General features: G+C 40.7%; 2 protein-coding genes across 2 annotated transcripts; both read left to right on the top strand.

Annotated features, from left to right (window-relative positions):
* Nucleotides 1–212: 212 nt before the first annotated feature.
* evi5l (ecotropic viral integration site 5 like) lies at nt 213–16636 on the top strand. Its single transcript, XM_053417977.1, has 19 exons — nt 213–585; nt 2423–2612; nt 3230–3454; nt 3812–3886; nt 4173–4298; nt 4467–4610; nt 4725–4814; nt 5274–5371; nt 6124–6184; nt 6315–6368; nt 6858–6890; nt 7874–8014; nt 9569–9685; nt 9851–9991; nt 10076–10252; nt 10747–10893; nt 11130–11225; nt 11320–11415; nt 13245–16636. Exons 1-19 carry the CDS (start codon nt 344–346, stop codon nt 13560–13562), a joined length of 2571 nt encoding a protein of 856 aa, XP_053273952.1. The 5' UTR covers nt 213–343; the 3' UTR covers nt 13563–16636.
* Nucleotides 16637–18823: 2187 nt separating this feature from the next.
* LOC128435775 (zinc finger protein Gfi-1b) lies at nt 18824–27499 on the top strand. The gene is made up of 6 exons (XM_053417979.1): nt 18824–19220; nt 22262–22551; nt 23558–23790; nt 24922–25047; nt 25511–25676; nt 26865–27499. Exons 2-6 carry the CDS (start codon nt 22287–22289, stop codon nt 27041–27043), a joined length of 969 nt encoding a protein of 322 aa, XP_053273954.1. The 5' UTR covers nt 18824–19220; nt 22262–22286; the 3' UTR covers nt 27044–27499.
* Nucleotides 27500–27818: the final 319 nt, after the last annotated feature.

Genomic DNA, 27818 nt, shown 5'->3' on the forward strand with positions numbered 1-27818 from the left:
GGTATGCTCTCTACATAGTGCCATTCTTGTTAAAAGCATTATTTTAACATTGTAGGTATTTTGGAAACTGTAGAAGTTTGACTGGTGCGTGTGAATTGTCTTATATTATCTCGAGGTATGTCTGGAAAAAATGGAGGACATGTATGTATTTGTGTCTTCAGTTCTTCTGAATGACATGTTGCTTTATCTGCGTCCATCACAGGTTTGAAGAGCTCTGATCATATTGGCTCCACGGCCAGCCAGGTGGCCAATCACGTGACAGCAAGGTTCGCTGAGGAGGGAGACCAACAGTGAGACCCTTTTACCACATCCGCTTCACCCGTTCCACTCCATCATCACTGCCATGTCCTTACCTAGTGGCAGCCCAGAACGAGAAGGCCCAGTTGGGGCTCTTCCTCAGCTAGAGTGCCCTTCTTCCCCTCCCGGCATGGACCCAGACCCTTTATCCACAGGCAGCCCTGTGCTCAGCCCAGACTCCTCTTCCCACGATGCAGCACTGTCAGCGCCAGCAGCCTCTCCGGCGGACTCGGAGAACCTGAGTCCTGATGAACTGGAGCTGCTGGCCAAACTGGAGGAACAGAACAGGTGAGTCAGTAGCTGCTCTTATTGTGTGAAAACAAAGCAGTTGCTACATTTCAGTCGGGTCCAGAGTTCACTTGGACAAGTGCAGTTAGTTGACACATTTTCGACAAAATTAAATAATTGGCTGGTGAACCTTAACCAACCTGCCTTCCTGTGCACATGACTGGACTGTTAACAAGCTTGAGAGACACACACCTGAAGCAGAGACAATAAATTAGCCAGCGAGTCAGAGAAAAGTGGGCTTCTAGCAGTTGTCAGGCAGTGTGCGTTCATGTGTTTTTTTAGATCAGTTGCAGGCTTTGGGATGTATCGGTAGCAAATATTCAAACTATAGCGTGCTCTTGCTAGCTCTTCCATTATTACCAACCTTAGTTTTATAGTGGCTTGATAGGCTGGTGCGCTTGGGTATTTATATAAACACATTTTGATTGACTGGTGTTTCCTCAATCCAAAGAAAATACATCTGTTCTTCTACTCCAACCTGATGCACAAGCATCCTGGCAAATACCTACATCATGCATGATATTTTTTAACAATAACAAAGTAATCACTATGTCAACGCAGCACAGTTTTAGCCTGTTAAGTAGGATAAATAAAGCACTACAGCCTAGAAATTTAGAAATAATTTGGGAACCAAAGACTCATACAATGAACATTAAAAGTATTTAAATCATAGCTACCTGATGCCTCAAGTAAAATTCCCCCGATCAAACAAAACTATAAACTCAAGACTACACATGAAAAAGCTGACAAATAGGTCAAGTTAAAAGTTTCCTTGAAAGTTTCAGCTGCAGAAGCTCAAGTGCAGAAAATAATGAGTTGAAGGTAGCATGAAAACAGCAGCTAATTAATGAGATGGTCTAATGAGAGATAATTAGAGCTTCATAATAAAGGATCTAAAAATATGGTTTCTAGGGACTATTTTTAAAATAAAAATAATGGTTATTACATAATTTTTTCCTAAAACATTTGTCATTCTAAAAGTTTCATCCGGGAACATAACATTTTATGTGATGTTGTCACAGAACGTAATCTCGAATAAAAGCCTAATATCATCTTGTTCATAGAACAAAGCAAGAACAGTAGGACCAGAAAGATGACACAAGATTAGAGTGATTGTTTTTTTTAAGGAGCCACATGCTATAAAGTTCTTCATCTACAAATCACATGTTTGAGCTGAAGGGTCAGACTGTGGGACGTAGGAGTCAAGTGACTAAAAGGAATCAGACATTTGAGGTCAAAGTGTGACTGAGCCGTCTGGCGTGAAGAGCTTTCTCTTTAATCACATCATCTCGGCCTCCCACTGTCCTGCTGCCTCAGACTCCAAGAAATACAAGGATGAACAAATAAATATTTACACATGCGGTAAAATTCAGCATTTAGCATTTAGCTCTGAGATTTAAGTGATAACATTAATACCAATATCAAAATGGCTTAGTTATTAAGCAAGTAATAGCTAACTGCCCACAAATAAAAACAAATCCAACTAGTAGTTCTCAGATTAGCGCATTTCCCTTGTTTTTATTAATCTGTACAATAACTGTGGCGTAAAAAATTGAGACATGTCGACACAAGCTCCGTTTACTGTGGACTTTGGGATTTTTTACTTTACAGACCTTTTACATACACAAACCGTATATAACACACCACAGGAAATACAAACTTAAAAAGCATAGTATTTTAATGCTCACCTCAGCTTTCCTTTCACTCTCCAGTGTGTGTACCATTTTCTGTAAGATATCATGCTATTCTATGTTTCCTGTTTACATGCATCTGTTCCATCCTAAATGATTCATTCTAGTATGAGCCTCTTATCCCTATAAACTGTCTCATAATGCAGGTTACTGGAGGCCGATTCCAAGTCCATGCGGTCGATGAGCGGCTCCAGGCGCAACAGTGGCTCCTCCCTGGTTTCCAGCTCCTCAGCCTCCTCCAACCTGTCGCACCTGGAGGAGGATACCTGGATCCTGTGGGGTCGCATTGTCAACGAGTGGGAGGAGTGGAGACGCAAGAAGGACAAACTACTGAAGGTGTGCAAAATGTTGCTAGCTGCCTACAAACTCTACAGACAGAGTTAAATGATTAGGTTTTGAAAAACATCAGGGAAAGAATGAATGTAAAGAGGGATGTGGTTGTTAGGCAACACGTCCACTATAGGGCAGCACTTAGGCTAGAGTCTTTGACAACAACAAACATGGCGACGGTGAAGGAGGTTGTGGTGATGTACCTTGTTGTCACTATGGTCAGGTGAAGAACTTGTAGTTTCTCACCAAATCCCAAAGTCTCTTCTCAAAAAGTTTAACTTTCAGAAGACGCGTACAAATTCAGACAAAACTAGAATGGCACTCAGCAGGGGAATATTGCAAAGGCCCAACATTCCCCTTAAATGCAATCAAGTGGCACCACATTTTACACAGTCAGAGATATCAGTTCCTTATATGTGCCTGAATATTTCCATCAAGTCTCGTGAATTATTTCTTGAGAAAACTGTAAAAATGTAGAGAACGCCAAATCTCGCAATGGTAAAATAACTGGACCGGCCCCGAGAAGCAGATCCGCATCAAAATTAACATGAGTTCTTCCCTGAACCATATGCATCTCTTCTCTGAAACCTCTCTCTGTCCTTCTCCTTCTCTCCCTTCATCAGGAGTTAATCAGGAAGGGCATCCCTCATCATTTCCGGGCCATTGTCTGGCAGCTGCTAGGCAACGCCACTGACATGCCGGTGAAGAACCAGTACTCTGAACTGCTAAAGATGTCCTCCCCCTGCGAGAAGCTCATCCGTAGGGACATTGCCCGCACCTACCCCGAGCATGAGTTCTTCAAAGGCCAGGACAGCCTGGGGCAGGAAGTCCTCTTCAATGTCATGAAGGTGAGCACTTACACATTTCACATCATCACCCCAGCGTCTGAGCTTCTCTTTTTAATATGAAAAGTTGAGACTTATGCCCCTTGGAATAATTCTGTGCTTCCCTTACATTTCAACCATTATTAAAAAACAGTTGAAACCTGCAAAAATCCTGCTATGTTTAACATCTAACATACTTTCTGATTTATACCTTCCTAATATGATTTTGTTCCTGAAACGTCCAAATGGACATGGAAATGTGGAATGTTATTGATCACTATTCGAACAAGCTTGTTAATCGTCACCACAACAGCGATTTTAGTGGCTGTTTCCTGTAGAAATCAAACCACCGCTGATGACTTCTTCTTTTTTTTAATCCAGGCATATTCTCTGGTGGATCGAGAGGTGGGCTACTGCCAAGGCAGTGCATTCATCGTAGGCTTGCTCCTAATGCAGGTAATGATCAAATGATCCGTAATTCATAAATCATTTTTCATAAAAAGCTCTGTACAATACTTCACCTTGAGTGTGATGAGGCTCATTATGATCTGTCCCACTAGATTTCTCTGATTACTACAACTAAAACCATTGATCATTTTTGAAAAATTGGAACGCAAATTAAGTTGTCTCTGGAGGTTCAGTCAGTGATTAGTGCAGTATGGGAGTCACCGTGTTTCAACATAAGCTTTGTCTAATTTATAGTAATGAGGGAACTTTGCTAACCCATGTCATTTCCTCCCAGATGCCTGAGGAGGAGGCCTTTTGTGTCTTTGTGCGTCTGATGCAAGAGTACCGTCTGAGGGAACTGTTCAAGCCCACTATGGCGGAGCTCGGCCTCTGCATCTACCAGTTTGAATATCTGCTGCAGGTAAAGAGGAAGCACTTGTCCACCAACATGTGGGGTGCAGTGTGAAACTTGTCCATAGAGGGGCAGTCAATCACTTTTTTTTATATCTCCAGCAACAACCTTCTTTGGTGACTTAAACTCTTGAGTTTATTTTAGTTATGTCAACTTTAAAATAATTTGTTACAACAGGAGCAACTTCCAGAGCTGAACGTCCATTTCCGGTCCCAGAGTTTCCACACATCTATGTACGCATCGTCCTGGTTCCTCACCCTTTTCCTCACCTTCCTCCCTCTGCCTGTCGCCACTCGCATCTTTGATATTTTCATGTATGAGGTAGGAAACAAAAGTATCCGAAGATGAGTTTTTTTGTAACAGCGTATATATTAGGTTTACTAATCCATATTATTTCACTTTGCCAAGCTCTATAATAAAATCTTTGACCTGCAGGGTCTAGAGATTATCTTCCGCGTGGGCCTGGCCATCCTGCAGTACAACCAGACTGACCTCATTCAGCTGGACATGGAGGGCATGTCACAGGTAAACAGACACTTTTGGGGAGAAATTAGTTTCCTGTTCAGATTCACTCATGTGTCACTGGCTCCACATTTCCGTTTGCATGCAAACTTTATGAAGTATAAATGTCCTCTAAAAAAGAGGCTTCGATTGCCTCTAGTAATCTTAAACATAAACAGCATTTAATGATACCATGATATGCTTTTGACGTAAAGCACTAGCATGACTTTGAGCACTGGCATGACGTTGATCATTATGAAACTCTAGTGCAACAAATTAAACAATGATGCCTGCCACAGGCAACGTAATACATGGGAAACTCAGCAATACATTTTAATATAATGTATTGTCTGTCAGCTGCTGGCTCTCAGCAAAACCCTCATACACCTACACGGCTCTTGTTCTACCTTAATTAATTATGAATGAGCATCATTGTCAATCTCGAGCTCTAATCTTCTGTCTGTCGCCCTCTCGCCCTGCCAGCATTTCCAGAAGGTGATCCCCCACCAGTTTGACAGCTGCACCGACAAACTGATCCTCAGGGCCTACCAGGTCAAATATAACCCCAAGAGGATGAAGAAGTAAGAGCCATTAATACTCAACTAACAACATTTGTGACTCAGGCTTCATGTAAACTTGGAGCATTTGTATTTTTGCATCTTACTAATGCTGAGGTTTTTACAGCGAAGTACGCTTATATCTGGTGTTAGATATGTGCTTGTTTTGGTTTTCAAAGTGGGTGACCTGTAAATAAGAAAATGGTTTTACAAAGCCGCCCCACACACACACACACTCACACACATGTCTAAGGACATTTTGGGGGCAGGAGAGGATGGAGGGCATCTCTAAATGGTAGAAGACGTGTTGGTTTTAGGGTTTATTGTCAGCATAGACTTGAAAATGTCTATGCTTGAAAATACCTCAAATATATATATAGATGTCATGACTTAGAAACGGTGGACATGCCCTTATGCATTGACCCTGCAAGGTCAAAGACGGTTTGGAACATTGGAGTTTGAGCCATGTCAACCCATAAATGTTTTAGATGATGTCATGATTTTCTCTATTTAATTAATTTGGTAATAAATGTGATATTAAATATATATTAAAGGCAGCTTTATTGTTTTTCATTAGAGAACCATCATTTAATTTTACAGAGGGTAGTGTCTCTTAACTCATTGTGATGAGTGGATTAGACACCAAGAAGAGGCATTTTCCTGCTTTGTTATTCAAGCATTATAAGTCAGATGTTGCACAAATTATTGAGTCACGTTTTTTTTATTTATCATATGAATGTTGTGAAAGTTAACATTGCGTAACTTGTTTCCACTAGACTTGAGAAAGAATACACCACAATCAAGAACAAAGAGATGGAGGAGCAGATTGAGATCAAGGTGTGTTTACACTCAGCAGTGTGTTGTATTTTATGCATTTGTGCACAATAGGGATATTCCATTAAAGACTTTTAGTATGAATGCAACAACTAAATGACTCCTCATAACTTCTCCCCTCCTCTCTGCACAGAGATTACGCACAGAAAACCGGCTGCTTAAGCAGAGGATTGAGACGCTGGAGAAGGTAAGAGGTGGATTCCAGCTCATCTAAATGCTAATATGAATCCGTTTTATGCTGTATCAACCAACCTGATCACTCAGCAGAGGACTCTTCACACTATGATCTGATGAAGTTAAACACTGTGACAGAATCATTCTGCAGGTTGTTCAAATGTTTTCCTGTGAGTATGTGTGTGTGCGAGTGTGTGTGTGAGTGTGCTTGTGATTGGTGTTTTTTTTCCCTCTGCTTGAGCACTCCAGAGAGAATCATTGTCATTTTAAAGCTTCTCCTCTGTGAAAGACTTTTTATCTGAGTGATCTCACTGCTGCTTCTTTTTCTACACTCCTCTGTTTTTGTTTCAAATGTCCGCTCCTCAATCTGTGATCCTTTCCTTTCCTTGACTTTCCTCCTCCGGATTTGTTGTGGTTTAACCTCCCCGGTGTCCCACTCTCTTTCACTTTCTTCATTTCTCTTTTTTTCATCCTCTTGTTCCTCTCCTTTAATACGCTGTAGGAGAGCGCTGCTCTGGCAGACAGACTGATTCAGGTAGAGTACTGTAAACCACTTTCCTCCTGAGCTTGCTGTCCTCCTCTTTCTGGTCTCCTGCAGTGCTTCTCTCCCTCTTCTTAACAATCCCCAGGCAAATGTGCATGAAAAGAATATTGTCTATGTAGTTTTATCAGTTCACGTCCTGTCATCCCTGAGTGCATGTACAGTTATTTATCCATGATGACAATTTAAATGAGGCAGCACTATCCCTGCATGTGGCATGTAAAAGTTTATTGTTACTCATGTTTCTATTACCAATTCTTTATTATAAATGCCTATAATTCAACAAAAGGTGAATAAAATACAATATACATTGTACATTTTAAGGAATATAAGTATTGACTTTCTTGCAGAGTTTTTACATAAGAAGAAATGCATTTTGTCTGTTGAATATAAAGCTGCTGCAAGCAGACTATTGTCTTCGCTCAGCATAAAAACAGGAAACAGCCTGTTTATTTTCTTAGCTTGCTGCAGGCTTGTATTTTACCACCTAATTTGGAAGAATTCAATAAAATAGATAAAGCATGTTAATATGTGACCTTGAGAGGTGATTTTGGATGGATTTTTTCGACCTTCAAACAGACCCAGGCTGTCAGGTAGGTTGTCTCGGTTAACTCTCAGCAAGAAAGCTAATTAATCTATTTTATGAAATGTTGAACTTCTGCTTTAAGGCCATGTGGGAGGCCATATAGCTCATCTGGTAGAGCTGGCCTCTGCAGTGGCCCAGGTTTGTTACTGGCTTGCTGCATGTCTCCCCCCCCCCTCTCTGTCCCGACAAATGAAGGCCAAAAATCCCAGAAAATATGCTTTTAGAAAATCAGCTATGTACCATGTTGCAAAGTTCCCCTCAAGCAAAATAACATTACATTCCCTGGATGCCCGCAGTTACCCTTTCCCTACATGGATATAAACTCTGCATTATAAAGTTTGCAATTCACAGCTGATCGTGACCCCTCTCCCGCTCCGACCTGCTGTTCCAGGGTCAGGTGACGAGGGCACAGGAAGCAGAGGAGAACTACGTGATCAAGCGTGAGCTGGCAGTGGTGAGGCAGCAGTGCAACACGGCCAACGAAAGCCTGGAGAAAGCGCAGGACACCATCAGAGAGCTTCAGCAACAAAAGGTAAAACCTCAACCCTGAGTCTGCTCAGACACTAATGCAATGACTTTTCCTCTCATGGTATAAGCAGTTGATCTGCAAATCTCGGTGCAATCTATTAAATGATTTAAAAAGCTGGGTCTGAGTTTGTGTGAAAAATCACACTCGCCCTGTTTCACTTAATCCCAGTTTGTATAAAGAAAAAAATACAGATCATGTCAAGTGTTTGTAAAAGCATAAAGAATATGACAACATAGTTTTAGTCCAAGTACAATTTTTCATAAATACTTTCACTCTCTTGAGCTGCTTTCAGGATTGCACTGAACTCAGAATAAGCCCCTGAAATTATCCTGAGGGGCTGTAGGTGATAATTCAAATGTCTCAGTCAGACGCTTCTGAGTTTCTCCAGAGTTTCTCCTGCCAGCTCCAAAGTAAAAACTCAGGAGAAACTTCCTTAGAAAAAACAAACCCTGGTGGCCAGGAATAGTAGTCTTTATAAAGGGATATACAATTAAAATTCACCTCAGCAAATCACTCTTCTCTGTAAATAAGGATTTGACAAAAATCTTACATTGTCCTTTAGTACTCTTTTTTTTAAATCTATATACATTAACACACAATTAAGAGCAGGAAAAACTAAAATTTTAAATGAAGTAGTTGTTTCTATTTCATAAAATGATTCCCATTGTGAAAGGTCATGTTGTTACACCGCAGATTGCCGGGACCTATCACCCACCAGGTTTCACACAGCTCCACACACACTCACAGTTCGCATCGATAACAGAGACCGTGATGCTCGAAATGACGAATCAAGACTCTTTCAGTCACGCTATGTACTTGCCCAATTTCAAGTGTTTCTTATTTTGCCTCGTAGGAGAGTATTTTTTCCTTTCAGCCTTCTCTGTTTTCCCACCCTTCTTACGTGTATGGCTTTGCAGTTTCACCTTGATGTGGTGACATGAAAATGTACAGTGGCGTTTTCAGTTTCTTGAGTGTTGCTTGATATGACTTTCCTTTTGTTGATCAGCAGTTATTGAAGTTGGGCTGCTTTAAAGACCGTGTGCTTACAGATGAGATTACCAACAGGGCCAACAAATCAGCTGACATAATTTTTTAAACAGTTTTCTTATCATGTTGCTCAAGTGGCATGTCCATGCTCTCCCTTTATTTTGTTAGACAAATGACAAATACTGCAGTAACTTGTGTTGCTGCAAATTTCCTGCTGTCTGTGCAGAAAACTTGATGATGACAGTGTCGCCTTTCAGAAATAAAGAAAAAGGATTCAGGAGCCCATGTCAGTATACTGAACATTGAATGTATTGTTAGATCTGTCAGCAGAAAAAACAGGAAGGGAGCAGCAGGTGTCATAATTCTCACCCATTAAAGCACTGTGTTACTCCTAGCTCGGCTGAGCCCCTCGTAATGACAAAATCTACATAGAACTATGAAATAAACATTCTCGATTGTGAGTAGACATTAGTACATTAGCAACTCAGAGGAAAGCTGATTAACAAAATGATCCAAGTTTTCACAGACCAGAGATCCAGTGATCCTGCTTACCAGCGGTGTTTGTCTCAGTACACAGAGCAGTTCGTGAGCAGCTTGCAGACCCAGCTGGAGCAGTCCAGACTACGAGAGGCCGAACTGCTTGGAGCGATGAAGGAGATGCAAGACAAGGTGCTTAACCTGGAGAAGGTGGGCTCAACAGACAACTGTTATTATACGGAATAAACAATAAAAAAATATGTGTTTTTATGTTCATATTTACAAAAAAGAAAATCTAAATTCAAGTTATATATATTTGATTGTATTTGGCTGCCAACTCGTTTAACTGTAATTAAGTAACGCATGTCCATCCAGAGGAGCAGTTGCCTGCCTGATGAGAACAACGTGGCAGCTCTGCAGGAGGAGGTGAAGCAGCTGAAGCTGAGGGAGCTGGAGACGCTGCGCTCCTTCAAAGAGATGCAGGACAACGTCACTGAGCTGAACCAGCGCTGGCAGGTAACAAACACACAGACTGGCGCTGATTCTCTATAAACCATGTGTGTGTCGGTGTCTGTTCAATGTTTACTCCTGTTTCTGCAGCATCACATGTCCCGTGGCAGCAGCACAGGTGGCGGTGGTGGCCACTGGAAGGAATCCCCAAAGAAGAACGCCATGAACGAACTGCAGGACAAACTGATGACGGTCAGACTGAGGGAGGCACAGGCCCAGGCTGAGCTCCGAGAGGTCAAACTAAAATCCCTACAGCAGGAGAGCCAGGTTAGAAACACAGCATAACTATAGACTGTAAATATCAGAGTTTAATTTTCTCCTCTGTGGTGCCAAAGTGATTAGTCAGATAATCATTAATCAATCAAATAACTCCAGAAATCTGTCCGTTTGTCTGTGGAACGCTTATCTCGAGTATTGTTAAGGTTAAAATCAAATGCACTGCGATTAAGACATGCACTACTTTCAATATTAATAAAAACAACGACAACCACTGATTCTCCAGTTCGGGCTTCTGCATACTAAGTGGAGTATGAATAGTCAGTCTAACAGTTCTTTGTGCAGCAGCGGTGGTGCAGCTTCAGGTTTCTGTGGAGTCCAACAGCAGGTGTACTTGCCGTAGCTCAATAACTGCAGGTCATGTTTAAAGGTTCAGAAATAAAGGGCTCTACATTTCATAAACTAGAATGATCATTTGATTGATCCCAAAAAGATTTGTTGGATCTGCACTCACACCTTCGCCTATTGACTTTTTTTTATTCCAGAACCAAATCCACAGCAAGCTGATTGGTCGCAATGAGCAGGAACGCTCCGCACTGCAGGACCGGCTCCAGATGCTAACCAATCAGAACAAAGCTCTTCAGGCCCAACTCAACGAGATGAAAAGGAAGCAGGCCGAGTTCGACTGCAAGGTCTGAGTGGGGAGCGGAGGGAGGGATGAGGAAAATTAAGAAAGCATTTTCCTGGGACCAGTTTAGTGAAATATAAGAGACGTGAACATATAGTAGTGACAGGGCACTAATAACTAGATGGGAAAACGGCAATAAGACAAAAGAAGAAGATTATAAAAAGAAAATCAATCAGAAATGTTGCTTTCTTGTTGTCTGTCCTTCTGTTGACTCCCCTCCCTCTGTCCTCGTACATGCAGAGTAAAGAGGAGGTGATGGCTGTGCGACTGAGGGAAGCAGACAGTATGGCTGCCATGGCTGAACTCCGGCAGAAAATCTCTGAACTTGAGATACAGGTGTGTGTTTGTGTGCCTATAATTAATACAGAGCATATGAAGTGACTGTAGAGAGACTTTGACCTGCAACACGTCTGTGTCAAATGTTTTTCAGAAGGAGGAAGGGCTGATCCAGGGCCAGCTGAACCACTCCGACTCCAGACAGTACATCACCCAGCTCCGGGACCAGATTGCTGAGCTCAAGAACGAGGTTCACACATGCACAAGCACATTCACACACATACGCACACCATACTGCAGCCTTGGAAACCACCACAGAACTATCTTCTCTGTGCAGTGTCACAACAGACACCACTTCCACCTTGACGCATTCACAGTAGTGTCAATGTCTTTCTTGTAAGAAGAGACCACCGCTCCTCCCAGACATGTGTGCTCACATCATTTGGTTCTCTTGGTTCATTTGGTTAAAGATGAGTGAGTTTCAAAAGACTTGGAGTGTATCAGTTTTATCTGTCACAAGTAAACACACAGCTCTGTGGCATCTACACAGAGTCAATGTGGGGGAAGTGGGATTAAAAGATGATCTGAATCTCTCCAACCCTCTTTGAGAGACTCAAAGTTCTCACCGAACACAAGCTCAGGGTTTGTTCATTTAGAGAGTAGCAGTGCGTGACTGAGAGAATTGGCTTTTAAATGAGGTGTGTGATGACACTGGCCTTCCCTTTTCTTCTCCCTCTCCCCACCTCCTTTGCTTTTCATCAACGCTGTGGTTTTACGAAATGAGAGTGAAACTTGCGTGCGTACAGGTGCAGATGAGGAAACATTGATCTTTATTCGAAAAATCTCAGCGGTCCTCTTCAAGCGATCACTTTATGATTATGAGACGTACTGACAGTCCTGATACACAACTTATTCTGCAGCTTTTACGCAAATATTTATAATGCACATTATTTATTGTGATTCATTTTAGAGATTCATTTAGCTGTTTCCATTTAGCATTTTGACATGCTTTGACCATCAAAAGGAAATGCAGTACGGTTGGTATTTTTAAATTATTATGTAAATAAAAAATGTTTTTTGCTGTAGCATGAAGAGCAGTCAGACTCACTCAAAACATTTCCATTGGTTAACCACTGGTTTCCCCCTCCCCCCACCCTGCTGATGAGTGTCAGATTTGGGGGAAACAAAAACCTCATTTGTCATGAGTCACTGTGGTACATGAAGGTTAGCATGGGAGAAGCATGTGTTAGCAGACGAACTGTTTTGTCAGTTAAGAGCGACTGCACCGTAATCTAAAAGCTCAAAGAAATGAAATGATTGAAGAGGAACTTACACAAATATCTCCTATTTATTTTTTTATTTATTGACTTCCTCTATCTGGCACCAGAGTCAGGTGAAAAACCTTCTGTGCTCTGATTTATGTGTAAAGACCCCAGTGACCTATTTGCAAAACCTATGTGGTGAGCAGGATACAGATCAGTGGGTTTCACAGTTATTTCCCTCCCAGCAACAATGTTTTAGAAAAAGCAGATGTACAACAATTTACACCTTATTGCCTCTTACTCTGTCATCGATTTAATACTGATAATATTAACTGTGCTACTGAATCCCCATATTCTCTCAGCACAGTTGATATTTGAAACTCCTTTGTGAACTTTGTTGAAATTTAAATCATGACAAGACCGATCGTCAAAGGTCAAGGTGACCATTCTTTTACATATGTTTCATTAATTTATCACCAAAGCCCAGAGGCAGATGTAGTGAGAGAGAAATGAACATAGGAAATCTGTGTCTTCTAAGTGTATTTTTTATCCTGAGATATTCTCAAGTGCCCACTCACTTGTGGAATCCTGCGGAGGATCTCCTGCTGTGTTCTCACATGGGCTCTTTCAGGTTTTGCTAAGGGGCTGGCAGGGAAACTCTGGAGGAGGTCTGGAGGCTCTCCCATACAGCCCTCCAGACAATGTCAGGAGGTTTTCAGTGCAAGTCTGAAAACTGCTCCTGATTTCAGCTTTTTGAAATATAGAATAAATCTACCTGTCGGACCCAACAAATGAAAACCTTCTCCTCTGTACTCAGATCAGACAACTGCGAGGGCAAAGGTTGGCTCCCAGCTCTGGCATCAGTAGCGGAGGCCTAGGCACCAACTACCAGGATCTCTGCCTGGCCAGCCCCGCCTCTGCCGAGGGGGACTACCTGAGCTCAGACGACGACCTCCTCCCCAGCCCGCTGCCTCCCAACGCTCTCTACCCCAACATGTCCGGTCCGTGTCACCCATCGGACCGCCTCGACAGCGAGGGCAGCACGGACAGCGAGGCGGAGGAGCGCATGCGGACACACCCGGACCCACAGCAGCTGTACGGCAGCATGGTGTGCGCAGAAGGGCTGGATAATTGAACATCTGGAAGGGGTGCGAAGATTCCTATGGGATATCTTTGATATAAAGAGACGCTGGGGCTCTACAGGACAGGACTGCCTCTGTACACCAGAACTGTTCTATCCAATCCAGTCCTCCTCCGCAGCTTTTCCAGTGTTTATCTTTTACTTTATGCAGACATAATGGCATTGATCAGACCTCGGATGGTGGTCACTACCTGTAGTCTCCATTCCTGTAACTGCCTCCTCCCCCCTGTTCCCCCCACTGGAACGTACCCTGTCCAACGAGGTCGTATAGCCTCTCTCCTTGTTCCTATGTGTAACTGTTTTCTTGCCATATCCATCCAAACACAAATGTACACAAAAAAAACTCTGGACTAACAAGACTGATGCTGCTCGCTGCTTGAGATCAACACCGGGACCCGATCCTGTGACCATGACGAGGAATGAATCACGGGTAGACAGATAGAACTTGTCTCTTTCCCTGTAAACTGAAGAATAGAAACTGTATCCTCTGTCTACCCTTATATAACGATCTCTGTCCTGAATGGTTCAGTATTACATCCATCTTAATTGTTTCCCCATATTGTGGCTTTCTTTAGAAAGACACACATCCATCTTCACTGCCTTCATAAAAAAAAAACAATCTGCCATCAATTCACAAAAGAAAGATGGCGACGAGAAGTGAAGGTACAGTGTATGAACAGATCAAACTGTGGGGTTATCACAAGGTGGCATTTACAACATATGTGTCTGTGGTAGCAAGAAGGCAAGCGAGTTCATACGAAAGTTCATATATTCATCATAAACCACAAAAAAGGAAGGAAGATACCCAATGTTGCCAAATCTTTTGTTTTTGAATTATTTATATGTTGTAATTTATTTTAATATTTTTTTATTTTTTATATATCTAAATGAATCTAGGAGCGTAGAGATGACCTACAGAGGCCAAACTTTCTACAGCATCCTTTGTGCCAACTACTACAGTTCTACTGTGACACCGAGTGTTTCTGAGATGGGAAAAGTGCTGCTATGATTTTACATTTAGCTTCTTCCATTTTCTTTTTATCACTTCATCTTAATCTGTGTGAACAGTCTAATGTGTTATCTCCCCGTAGCTTCAGTATTTATCCATCAAAACCAATAACTCTCGTTGCATCTGTGTGAGCTAGAGTGGAACATTTTGGGAAATAAGTTAATTCACTGTCTGAAAGATAAAAGGGCTGCAGGCTGAGACGGTTATTTCTATAACTTACACTCAGTAAGTTGTAAGTAAGTTAGTAGTGCAGCAAATCACCACCACTACCACACTCTTCATTACACCCCAATTTGTGTGTAAACCTAAATTTGCCCACATCATTCCAGACAAAGTGAAGCAGCTTTTGATTTTGATTTTTTTAATCTACTAATCACTAAATAACTATTGAGCATTAGTTAGCTGCCCCCCCCCCCCCCCCCCCACACCCCCTTTTCCGAGAATTTCAGGAATAAAGTCAGAATATTATTTAAAAAGAAAGTTTTCTTATTACGAGAAAAAATTTCATAATTTAATAAGGATGAAGGTGTATTTTTTAACAAGATGCTCTACATTCCTCATTTTCACACAGACGACAGATTGATCTCTTACAATGGGACAAAGCCTAAAATTATGACTTTTTTCTCATAATATTACAACTTTATTCTATTAATATTGCGATTTTATTCTCTTAAAAATATGACCTTATTCTTGAAATCTCCCCTTTAGGTGGCTCTAATACTCGTTGTTATAGACGGACTTGAGTGTTAAGAATAATAGTATTTCCCAAAATTTCAGACTATACTGTCCCACAGAAAACAAAAAGAATAATCCAGGTATCTGTGCTGATGTGGAATCACCAGCTCATGCGCTCATATCACTTTGGGACAACTAACTGAAACCTGCAGCATGTGGACCAATGAAAGCGGAGAGAGTCGATCATATTGTAACGGTGCCAAACAAAAAGGCTGACATCATGACTGGAGAGTGTGTGGGTGGAAAATATTTTACATATCAAACAATAATATATTCTGTGTAGGGGGGAAAAGGATGTAAAATGTATGGAGAAATATGAGATATGCAGTGTGACAGGAAGAAAAGTATATAGATGATATTTAAAGCTGTATCACTGTCAGTCAAGTCAGATTGTGAGGAGAAGGGTCTGACAGGAAGTTGTATGAAGAACAACGATCTCTGCTCTTGGCACAGCGGAGAGAGAAACTCTGCTCTGGACATTCAGCAGTGAGATGTGGTGCGGACTCGTGGTGGGATCATTTCTTTACTTCACGGACGGACCTGAACGTTTGCTTCACTCCGAGATGAACCATCCTGACTTCGTACTGTGTTTTCATCGGACCAACGATTTCCCCTAGATTCTCTTCAGGTCCACTTCATGCTTCACTATGCAGCAGGAAAGAACGAACAGTGGAGCAGAGGATTAATGCAATCCTCTTAGAAACAAGGAAATAGGATCTTCCAGTAATGGACACTAAAAAAGTAAAGAGGATGTTCGTTTGCCCACCATTATGTTGCAAATAACAGCCTTTTAGTGGTCATTGGTGGGTGTAGCAGCTGAAATCTCTACACTGGAATCAGTGTTTGGGTATCATCAGACCATATCATTATATGTGTTGTATTCATCATTTCACTTCAGTTCCTCAGAGTGGTTGGTATGTACAGAACAAGATTTAGACCGTTAAATCGTTTACGTTGGCTGAAAAAGTTGTAATCCTGCACATTTTTACCCATTTGTGATTATATCTTCTCCCCAGCAACATCTATCCTGTGTGGGTACATTTTGTCTACTACTCGTACTAGCAAGATTCAAAAGATTAACGGAAAATATACTGGGTCTGATGCGGGGTACACAAGTCAGGCATGTTCTTCACTTCATTTTCTTGCAAAACATTAGGTGGGTTTGCATCCACGTGTTTGAACATGAGCAAGTTAAAAATCAAAACAGCTTCAGTGAAAAGGTATTTCAAATTCATTTTTGACTGAGTTGGAAATGTTTGCGTGTAGATTAACACAAAGTGTGACCAAGTGTGATGGAAACAGTGAATAAATCATGATATACGTATTCCCTGTGTTGATAGATGAAACTATCTTAAATACTGTATCTCCATCATGTTTTCTAAATAGTTTTTCACAGATTGAGGTTTGACTGTTGCTCTTTCAACAACATCTCATTGCACCAACCTTTCTTCTCCAGTGGTTTGATTAACTGGCTTTTAACTCGATAATTACAGCTTTTTGTTTGATTTTCTTAAGGCTCTGTAAACCTGACTATTGTAGACATTTAAAAAAAAATATTAAGGTGGTTAATTAATCCCATTGTTTGTTTGTCTGCACTGTTAAAAATTGCCCTTCTTCTGTTGCATTTCAGATGGCCATTTAAAGCATTTTTCAGTCTTTGTCGTGACCAGCAGTAACAGCAGGTTTTGCCAAATCTACCATAACTTTTATAAGTTAATATAATGTTATAATACTGGAAGGGAACTCAACAAAGTGCATACCTGCCAAGGCCCACATGAAACCACATTTGAATTCATTAGAATCCTGGTTTTTATTTGGATCTGCTCCAAATGTCCTACATTCATAATTATCAATCCTTTTAACATGTCTGATTCTTTTCATCAAGATCCATAAATGGGTCAAAGAGGAATCTACTAAAGTGAAAAGGGAAAAATGTTACTGGATCTGACATCTGATCGGGATCCACAACAAATGCGCTATAGCACATCTTCCCACCAAGTTGCATGGTAATCCATTCAGTAGTCTCTGCCTAATCCCACTAAAAAAGAGATTTAGAGGTAATAATTTGATATTTCTATTTGGATATCAGTGATAAACCACACAGTGACTTTTACAAAATTATTTTATACAACTAATATGGACCAGATCAGTGCTTAAACAACTCATGTGTACACTGCTGCTCAGTGATGGTGCCCTGTTCTCCCCTCTGTCTAAATACAACTGTCTCTCGACTGTGACTTGACATTTTGAAGTGTTTGTGAATTACCTTTGATGAGCTCACTTCCTTTTCTATTGTTTTTTACATCACCACCGGTACTTTGTTTTTCTCCTGCTGAGACGACGAGGATCAAAACATTGCAAGCATAATGTGCCATAAAAGTAGGTCGATTTACACTCTATGCTAAAAGTCTTGATGTAATAAAGGTTTCGTCAACAAGTCAGCCCCTCCAGCCATTCGTTAAAAAGCGTTGTAATATAAAGTTAATTTAGCGTGGCTTGAAATATGATCGCCCTCCATATGTTCAATGTGGGAGATGGGACGCAGCATCAAACGACAGAAGCATTTTCCTCACAGGCCGTTCTCCTCCTGGTTAGTCTAGTGGAGGATTTTTTCCTCCTGTGCTTCGTGCGACATCCGCGGCATTATACCCGACCTTGTCCGCCCTCTCTCTCTCCAGTGGTTCGGCTGATGTTGTTGTCAAATATATAAAATGACAGTAAAGATTATATTAATTCCTGTATGATGGGGGGGGGAGTACATTTCAGTGTTCTGTATCCTGCCAATGATACAAAATAAACTTTGACATTGCACCTTTGCAAAGGCCCTGACTGTGTTGTTGGATGATACTCGCTCGATGCTTTTCTTTCAGCTCCACGTTTAGCTCAAATTTGAAGTTGGTCTTCAATTAATCCAGATTTGAATATTCCTGATTTGTTTCATCAAAATCCATTAATTATATTCTGGGAAATCTGTGAATAGGTAAAACGAATATGCCTTATCTCTCTTTTTTTCTACCCCCTGATCCAGTTCCACGACAAAATGTAATAAATTCTTCCGTGACCGGGGCCTTATTCTTCCACTAATTTTCATGGTCATCCGATTTTGCGTAACCCTTCAAACCAACAAACAGAGGTGAAAACATAACCCCCTTGGTGTAGGTAATTATGTGTCGATTATGTTTTGTGTGTTTTGTAGATTTTTTTGCAGCGTAAGATTAAAATCTGAGAATATAAACATTGAAGATGGACTAGATAAAATAAAAGCAATGAAAAAAAGACTGAAACATCTCCTCAGGTTTCTCACAGTTATTTTACAAACATACTAAATCTATTCACATGTTGTCTTGCTCTGACTCTTTCTCATCAATACTTCCATCCAATAGTGTGGGAGGAAATCTGCTGTTGCACCAGACAGCTTCTTTTAAACCTGACCTTAGTGGTCTTGGTTTTGAAACACAACCATGTCAGCATAGTGTGTCAACACTTTTTGAGTAATTTTCAGCACAGTCGCCCCTTCCTCTTACGTCTGCCTTACCTTGGTCAGCCTGATGATCAGCTGGGGCCTTTCTGCAGCAGCTCCACAGCGTGCAGCAGGAGCAGGACGGACACTGTGTTCCTATACCAGTGTGTAGTGTTTGTATACTTTGTATGTAAGGAGGAGGCAGCAGGGTTAAAGTGTTTCGGCTCGGATGTGTCAGAGCTGAAACACTTCCTCATCCTGCTTCACTCTCATTACTGTCAACATCACCGACACACGGCCAGGCTCAGAACAGACTGGCTTCATACTGAATGTGACCCACTGGTTCCATATCGTCTTACTTAAGTTGAAAAAGTCTCGTACCTTTGTCAAACTACCAGCGTGAAGGTTGTGTGTGACTTTAGGAAGCACCGGAGGAATGTGAGAACTGGTAAGTTTTTTACTTTTATTTCTGAAAACTATCTTCATTAACTACACAGTGCATCTGCACTTTATGTATATGCACATACATTTATTATTTTTATTATTATTATTAATTGAAAAACAGTGAAATTTGGCAACCCTGATTAAATAATGTTTTCTTTCCAATTTCCTTTGATGCTTTTTGTTGAGGTTTTGTTAAATAACAAGTTGTGTGAAATTATTTCTGAACTGGCTCAGTCCGTTATCATAATGTCTTCTATTGATCTACAGTATCTTTACACTTCCAGAGAGCTACACAGTGCAGCTTTGGATTATTAATTATTATTATCATTAACATTATTATTATCATCATCTTTACCATTATTATTATCAAACCACTTTAGTTTGGTTACCCTGAGTAGCCATCATTCTCCATGTTCATATACTTCCTGTATATAACTGTTTAGGTACTGTTAGATAAACAATTCAATTTACATGGTTGTTTGTACTAAAGCTGCTGTCACTATTATTACAACTCCTTTCCTCTTTGTTAATATACTGACACATATGCATTTTAAAAAGTGTTGAGTACATTTTAAAGTTTGATAGATTTAAAGTAAACTTGTATTTTTGCTGTCTGTACACAAAAAAAAACACAAAACAAATATTCTTTTAACAAACTTTGTGAAGTGACGCCTTCTGTCACATTCTAACTCGTATGGATGGTTATGGTTTAGGTCTATTTGGTTAATTCGGTTTCAATCCCATTCCCTTTGTGTGCATTGTGTTATTGTTGAGCCTCTCTAACCAGGATCAGGAAAGTTAGAGAAAGATTATCTACATTCACCATGTTTTTGTGTTATTATGCAAAATCCATTTTCTCTATGTATTGTCTTCCTGGGTGAGGGAGGCTCAATAAGGAACACAAAGCGAGCACATACCTCGGCCAAGGCCCAAGAGTATCCTTCAATTAAAACAGACATACGGCCACATTACGATTCTCAGCTTCACATTGGTGGTAGTTACATGCGAGACTATTTGTTACAATAAAGCAGCTGAAAAACGCCTAGAACCGTTCTGAGAGCACATTTAAATTCACTACATCCAGATTTTTGTTTGGATCCTTAACTGCTCACGTTCATTGATACAAAACCCCTTAAATTTTTGCATCAAGAATTATTCACTCTGTGAAATCAACCAAAATGTTGTAAAATACCCTCGATCCACACAATGTTAAAGACAGTGGAGATAGGTTACTGGATCTGCGCCCTGATCCGGATTCACACCAAGATGTAATACATTCTTCCATGACCCATGCCGTGTTCTTCCACTAAATTTCATAGTGATCCGTTTTTGCGTAACCCTGCAAACCAACAAGCAGAGGTGAAAACATAATCTCCTTCACAGAGCGTCACGGAAATCGGTCGAGTATTTTTGATGTAATCCTGCAAACCAACAACGTCTGCATACAACTTAACAAAAAGTTTCAGTTTTTCTCGAGGAACAGTTTGGTCAGTTGTCAATGTCAGTTCTGCTCAGACTCCAGCTGCCAGAGACTTTGCAGCCTTTAATCCCAAATAGGCCAGAATTAACAGTTTGTTAAACCAGTATCTACATTCAAGCAGGAAACCAAGGATCAAATGTACAGTTCTGCTGCCCTCATCTGGACAACACCAGCATCATGTGCAACACTTTGGTTCAACATTGTACTGCCTGCCTTCAGCTACAGCACGTCAGAGTATATATATATATATATTAGAGCTGTGAAAAATAACGCGTTAACGCGTTATGATTAAATTACAGGATTAATTCGTTTTTTTTTTTTAACGCATTTAACGCATGCGCAGAAGGACCTTCCAATTCCGCCGCCTCTGCACTAGTCGCCGCTCTAATGCAGTCAGACGGCCGCTGCCATTCAAACAAACAAACAACATGGATAATTCTGATGAACCTGAGGACCTTCTGGACGGGAAGATCGTGTTCCAAAAAAACAAAGATCGAACATTCAGTAAAACCAAGGTGATATGCACACTCTGCGAGAAGACGTTATCGTTTCACCGTAGCAATACCCGCCTAACCACCGCAACGCGAAGCATGTGTTGGTAGGCGAGGGGCGTTCAAGTGGAATGCGCCAAACCAGACTCACTCGCCGGACACATTGTGCAAAAGAAGCGGTCAGCTTTACTGTCAGAGAATTTGAACAAGTTAGTTAGCCAACTGGCTAAAGACCGAGTAGCTAAGAGGGCCTTTAGAGGCATTAGATTGTATCATGGTGTGGTTAATGGTTGTGTGACAAAAAGTATAAAAAATGTCAACCATCCTATGGCTAAGAAGCTCAAATAATTTCTGTTTGATTTTTAAAAAAAAAGTTTTATTCAACCACACAATGGCTAAGGAGCCCGAATATTGTTTAGGATGAAGATTATATTAATGTTCCATATGGAAAAGCAATGATAACTGCTGAAGAACTGCTGAGTTGCAGCACAAAAGAAAAGTTAAATGTCATAAATCTTGTTTTCACAAAAATATTCCGAGAAAATCGGTAATGTGATTAATCATGATTAATCCATAGAAACCTGTGATTAATTTGATTAAAAATTTTAATCATTTCACAGCCCTAATATATATATATATACTAATATTAGGAGAAAAACACTATTATGTTTTTTATAATAATAATAATGATATAATAATAATGATATAATAATAAAACATTATTTATATAGCACCTTTTATACATAAAAATGCTGTTAAAAGGCATTTACAAAGCAAAATGTATATAAAAGAGATATATACATACAATGAACATAAAAACAGTTAACAGTCAAATTTGTAGAACATAAGATGGAAATAAAACCCAGTTATTAAAACATTAGGTTCAATCAGAGTCTGAAAAATAGATATGATAATAAAAATAATAAGATTCAGAACAATTTGAGTTTCTTCAGCATTCTTTCTATAACAACAGGCTGTGCCAATCTAAGCTTTAATTTGAATACCTTCATAAACACTGTCATTCTTTTTCTTCTTTTTTTTTTACCATCTATATAACTTTTCATATTGGTCTAGAGCAAGTCCTGCTTCCCTCTGAACGATGCCTCGTTCCTTCTTGGTGAAGCGCGGAGGGCTGCTCCACTCTCGGCCCGCAGCAGGAAGACCCAGCCCCAGATCGACCCCAGTGACGTTCAACCAGTTAGAAAAGAAGTTGGCGTCCTCCTGGGAGACGAGACTGAAGGACTCCACAACAGAGACCCCTAATGATAACATAGAGTCCATCACGTTACTGCAGCCAGACCTTCCTACTGCCACTCACTCACATGAGAGAGGACACCTTCAGTTACTGAGTCCCAAATCTTATGGTGGGTGACAGAGATGCTTCATTTTTGTTTTTGAATAGACTTTTAATAAAGATGGACGATATGACAGCTCCCCAAAAGTAAAGCCAAAGCTTCTCAATCGCCACCTGGTGGCTGGGGGCAGTACACTTCCTAAAACCCGGTTCCTCCATATTAGTGTAAGGGACATGAATCGAACTAAAAAGTAAAAGTACAGGTCAAATTTATTTTTGTTCAGTGTGTTTAATTTAGTGACACCTAGTGGTGAAATTGCATGTTGCAGCTGAATACCAAACATGAAATACTGTCCAGTATGAACTATTGTAAAAAACATGTCTGCCTCCGTAGAGAGGACCCGCTCCCGATGTAAATATAAAGTATTTAAATATAAAGGGCCCATTCTAGGGTCAAGAAAACAATTATTTGTATAGTTTAGATGAAACACACTAGTGAAAACATCACCAGGATTATTTTATACTTAAATTCTGCCTATCGATCCCTTTCACCTCAATCTTACACACTGAACCTTTAAAGATGGTTTCTGTCATTTTAGGTTGCTCTTATCACACTGATATGAAAGTTTCCATGTTCATGATGAGTTCTGTTTCCATTAGTGATTTGGTGCTATACAAAGAGGTGAACACTATTCATTTGTGGTTAGTAGGAGGAAGTGTTGTCCATTTTTATTTACAGTCTATGATTTGCTTGTGTTTAGTTACTTTAACACAGAGCCAGTCTATCTGTATGACCAGAGATATGTGTAACTATAGTGAAATTGAATTGAATTTATACTTGAATTACTAAATAAATGCATTAAAATGTATTTGGATCACATAATTTTAGTTTATAATAATAAATAATTTTGGAATTTTTCTGAAAAATGTCTCAAAGGATTTCCAGAGACAGAAACAAATATAAAGACAGTAAATGCAGAGATGGCTTTAAAGCAGAAGAGAGGAAAGAGATTGTGAAAATTATTCAAATGTGTGTGACTCCACATTTTGAGAATCTTCTCTGTCTTTCCTCTCAGACTGTGGACCTGCTGAGCCTTTGAGCCCGGATACTTGTATCCCCGTGGAGAGAGCGGACTCGCACACTCTGACACCCGCCTCTTGGTCCAAACCTCATGTGAGCTCAGGATATCCTGACAAATCTTCAGCAGTTCTAGGCAACCTAACTCAGCCTCTGATCCTGAGGGAGACCAGGAGCAGAGGCTGCTCCAAGACCAGTGCTCTGAGGCAAGAGTGTCCACTCTGTAGCAAGGTATGATAAATCCCTCATTGCTGTATATTTTTTTTTTTTAGAGAGAGATTAAAACTGAAGAATTAAGACATTGCTTCATGATTTATATAGAAACGTTTTAAGTTATTATTGCAAATTTTCTGCCAAATATAAAGTACAGCTGCGGCTGATGGAAAGTGATGGGAGTTATTTTTGCAGGTTATGTGTTCATCAACCAAAGTGTGACAAATTTAAAGTTTGACCTGAGGGTGGTGCTAGAGGGAAACATAAGGGACTGATTTCTCTTTAGGAGAAATGAGTGTGAGCAACACATTTCAATCCATCCAATAGTAGTTGATCCAAAATGAAAAAGAAATGTAGCACATTCCAAAGCAAAAACTTTCAAAACGTGATGTCTTTTTTGGAGTGTCATCTTTAAATGTCAGATAAAACCTTAAGGCTCTGTAAACATTGCTGTCCACACTCGCACAAATTGTTTTGGGATTTTCTAACTGGGCAGAACACAACAACGAACATAGAGTGTTTAATACAAGAGATGAGTGCTGTGCAGACACTAGTGCAAGGGGTCATAAACAAAGAAAGCCAGTAAAGCAAACTGGTGGCCAAAGGGAAGTGCAAATGTGTTCCGGAAAAAGGTTTCTGGAATAGGTCCAGGTGCAAGGAGGGGAATCCAGGGAGTAGTGTGGCTGAGAGGAGGCTAAGGGCTGCAGATGATCCTGAGGCAGAGGTCAAACAAAGCAGGTAAAACCAAAGGACAGTATCTCAAACTAACAGTAGGAGGAGCAGAGGTTGGCCGTGTGAAAACCACTAAGAAGATGACATTCTGGTAGAGTGGTAGTGTTCAACCTAGTCCTTACATACTGCAGCAACTCAGTGAGTATAGTCTGATGTGTGGTCACGGTGGTGGTGGTGGGGGGGGGGTGGGGGGGGAGGGGGGGAAGAGGCTGAACCAATCACATCTCGCCACACAAACAGGAAGGAAACACAGGAAGGAGACAAGGCAGAACATGCAGAGCGGCCCAAAACAGAAAGCATCTAAAAAGATTGTTGTGCAAAGACATGTAATCTCTCTTTTCCCTCCTCATCCTCTCCTGACGTCTGCCATCATCCCTTCACTTTATCACCATTATACCTGTGTTAATCTCCCTGCAGAAATTTTCCTGTGTGTCTAGTCTGAAGACTCACGAATGCAGGAGTCATGGAAGCAGAGCACATCTGTCCCCGGCACACATCACGTCCAGCAGGACAAATACTCTGCGTTCACCATGCAGGGGCAAGGTCAGCATCAACATATTGTCCTGTTTCATCTTTAGGCAATTTAATGCATGAATCAGTGGCAGATCTAGGATTTTTCTAAGTCAGGAGCCATAAAGAGGCAACAATTTACCCAGAGGGGCCAGTTATTAGTCTGAAATCCATGCACTGTTCCTGTTTCAGTAAGGTGCAGGTTTAAGTTATTCCTTGTTTACTGTTAGCTCTATAGCTTTGAGCAAAACCGCACATCAGTGAATATATTTAGAAAATTGTTCCCTTTACAAGCACATTGTGTACTTTAGGAAATAAAGTCTAAACAAAGTGTGATATTTATTGTTAGTATATTGATGGTAAGTGACCGGACAGGGGTATTTCATGGGCCAGTCAGATTTCCTTTTCCAGTGCCCCCCACCCCCCTCGGATCAGCCCCTGGCAAGTAAAATGTGCTACATTCGCAAAACCATTACCACGCTGCCCGTTGTTCTAGGAGCGGACGTTTGGCTGTGCCGTGTGCGGGAAAGTGTTCAAGCGCTCCTCCACCCTCTCCACTCATCTGCTCATACACTCAGACACACGGCCGTATCCCTGCCAGTACTGTGGCAAGAGGTTCCACCAGAAGTCTGACTTGAAGAAACACACCTTCATTCACACCGGTGGGTTAATGTTTAATATGTCAAGAGTCCACAGCTGACATTATTCATATGAAATGATACAAGAGATGTGCAGCTTCATTCTCTATACATCGCCAGTGATTCCTGCCCTGCATGTAAACTCAAATTAGCAGCATTATCTGTGACCCAAACAAATTGTGTTATACATAAGAGGTTTTCTCAGCATATATGTGTATTTCCTAAAATGTTGGAATCACTTAAAGTTATTTCTAAGCAAAGAAGTCAAACACCTATTGATATGAGCCTCTCAAATCGAAGACTTCCTCATGTCAATGTAGATTAAATATATTTGGTTTTCAAAATGTGTCATTTGGACAAAACAAGTAATATCAAGATGTACTGCATGTATAATAAGTATATTGTAAGTAACTCAACTACCGGCAAAAAGTCAAGTACCCGGCAAACACATATACATGAGATTTCTCAGAGGTAGATTGTAAAGTAGAGACTCCTTCACTCGCACAAGAGCATCTAGGTCTCTTCAGTGATACTCTCATAGCATCACTATAAGCAACTTCAACTTGCTTGAAGCTTGCTTTTTTGTAGTTTGACCACAAGGAGGGGGTATAAAGAGGTGTGCCCTGAACAGAGACATCTTTACACTTACTAATCCTGCACAGAAGAATGTTTGCTTGTGCGTGGATCCTCATCTGTCATTTGATCTGTAATGATGTTTTACCGTATTAGTAACATCAAGAGGATTTTTAGAAAGGTCAGACAATGTTATACTTTTGTCCTCTTTGGTTTTACATATCAACACAGCACTGTAACATAGCCGTAAATATCACATTCCCCATCATACAAATAACTATGTTGTAGGAAGCTGCTGGGAACTTGCGCAACTTTGACTTAAGACCATAAGATAATAAGCCTGCATGCTTACAAGAGTTTTTCCAATCATTCCATTGACGTTGTACTTTGTGTAATCTGCACAATGACAATTAAATTGAATCTAATCTAATCCAGTATTGCTGGTTTTCAGTAACTTGGACAGATCAGATTTTCTATCAATTAATGAATTTAAAAGAACTGGTTAAAGAATTCCTCCTCATCTAACACCATTAATAGAGGCTGAAACACTATGCTGCATTTTACTGGAGGCCATACATAAGGTTGTATCATTGCATCAAGTGCTCTGCAGTTTAAATATCCTGTGTATTCTTGTCCCAGGAGAGAAGCCCCACGTGTGTGATATATGTGGGAAGGGGTTCAGCCAGAGCTCCAACCTCATCACCCACAGCCGCAAGCACAGGGACGACCGTCCCTACCGCTGCCCCAGCTGCCCCTACAGCTTCCAGCTCAGAGTGGAACTGCGGCAGCACCAGGAGCTCCACTGCACCTACCACTGAATCGGTCTCCAGCCTCCTCTACAAGCAGTGGGAGTGACTTCGGGACAGGACGCCACTGACTGTGTTGTATTTGTGAAGTCAAATCTTTCATCCAAAAGCGATAGTTGTTTATATTTTAGATTTCTTTTAGGTCACTGAGCAAAGAACAATGCTGTTCTTGCCCTTCTCACATTATCCAGCACAGTGGTGGGAGATTATTTCGAACAAAGCTTGGTTAATTTACTCGTTCACTTGTAAAAAATGTAGCTGTGCTACTGTTCTCTGTTTCTGTTTTATATTTATATACAAGGATGTTGGGTATTTTTTTATTTAGCAGTACGTCAAGAGCTGAGAAAATGGAGAATCTGAATCTGAATCTGAAGGCTCGAAGATTGGAAGTGAAAAGTATCACATTCATTATTACAGGAATTTCACAGTTTTTTATGAGTCAGACATTAATAAATGCCTTAGGACACACCTTTTTTATGCATTTGGTATCGCATGAAGACATGACAGATCGACAATATGAGGATATCTTCGCTCTGTTGTTGAGTGTCTGGGATCAAATAGCACAATCATGATACAATAGGGGTCCAGCAACTGAGCCGAACTCAGCATCAGAATGGTGTAAATGATCAAATCAGCCATTTCAAACCACGGCACCCTTAGGGAGTGACCCACAGAGGAGGGGTCAGGAAAAGATTTCAATTACATATTAAACCAATAAAAAATGGCATATTTTATAGCGTCAGGTGGAGCGTCAAGTAAAAGTTGATTTATAGCATCATAAATGTGC

The sequence above is a fragment of the Pleuronectes platessa genome, chromosome 3 (genome assembly GCF_947347685.1).
Source record: "Pleuronectes platessa chromosome 3, fPlePla1.1, whole genome shotgun sequence".
In the NCBI taxonomy this organism is placed as follows: domain Eukaryota; kingdom Metazoa; phylum Chordata; class Actinopteri; order Pleuronectiformes; family Pleuronectidae; genus Pleuronectes; species Pleuronectes platessa.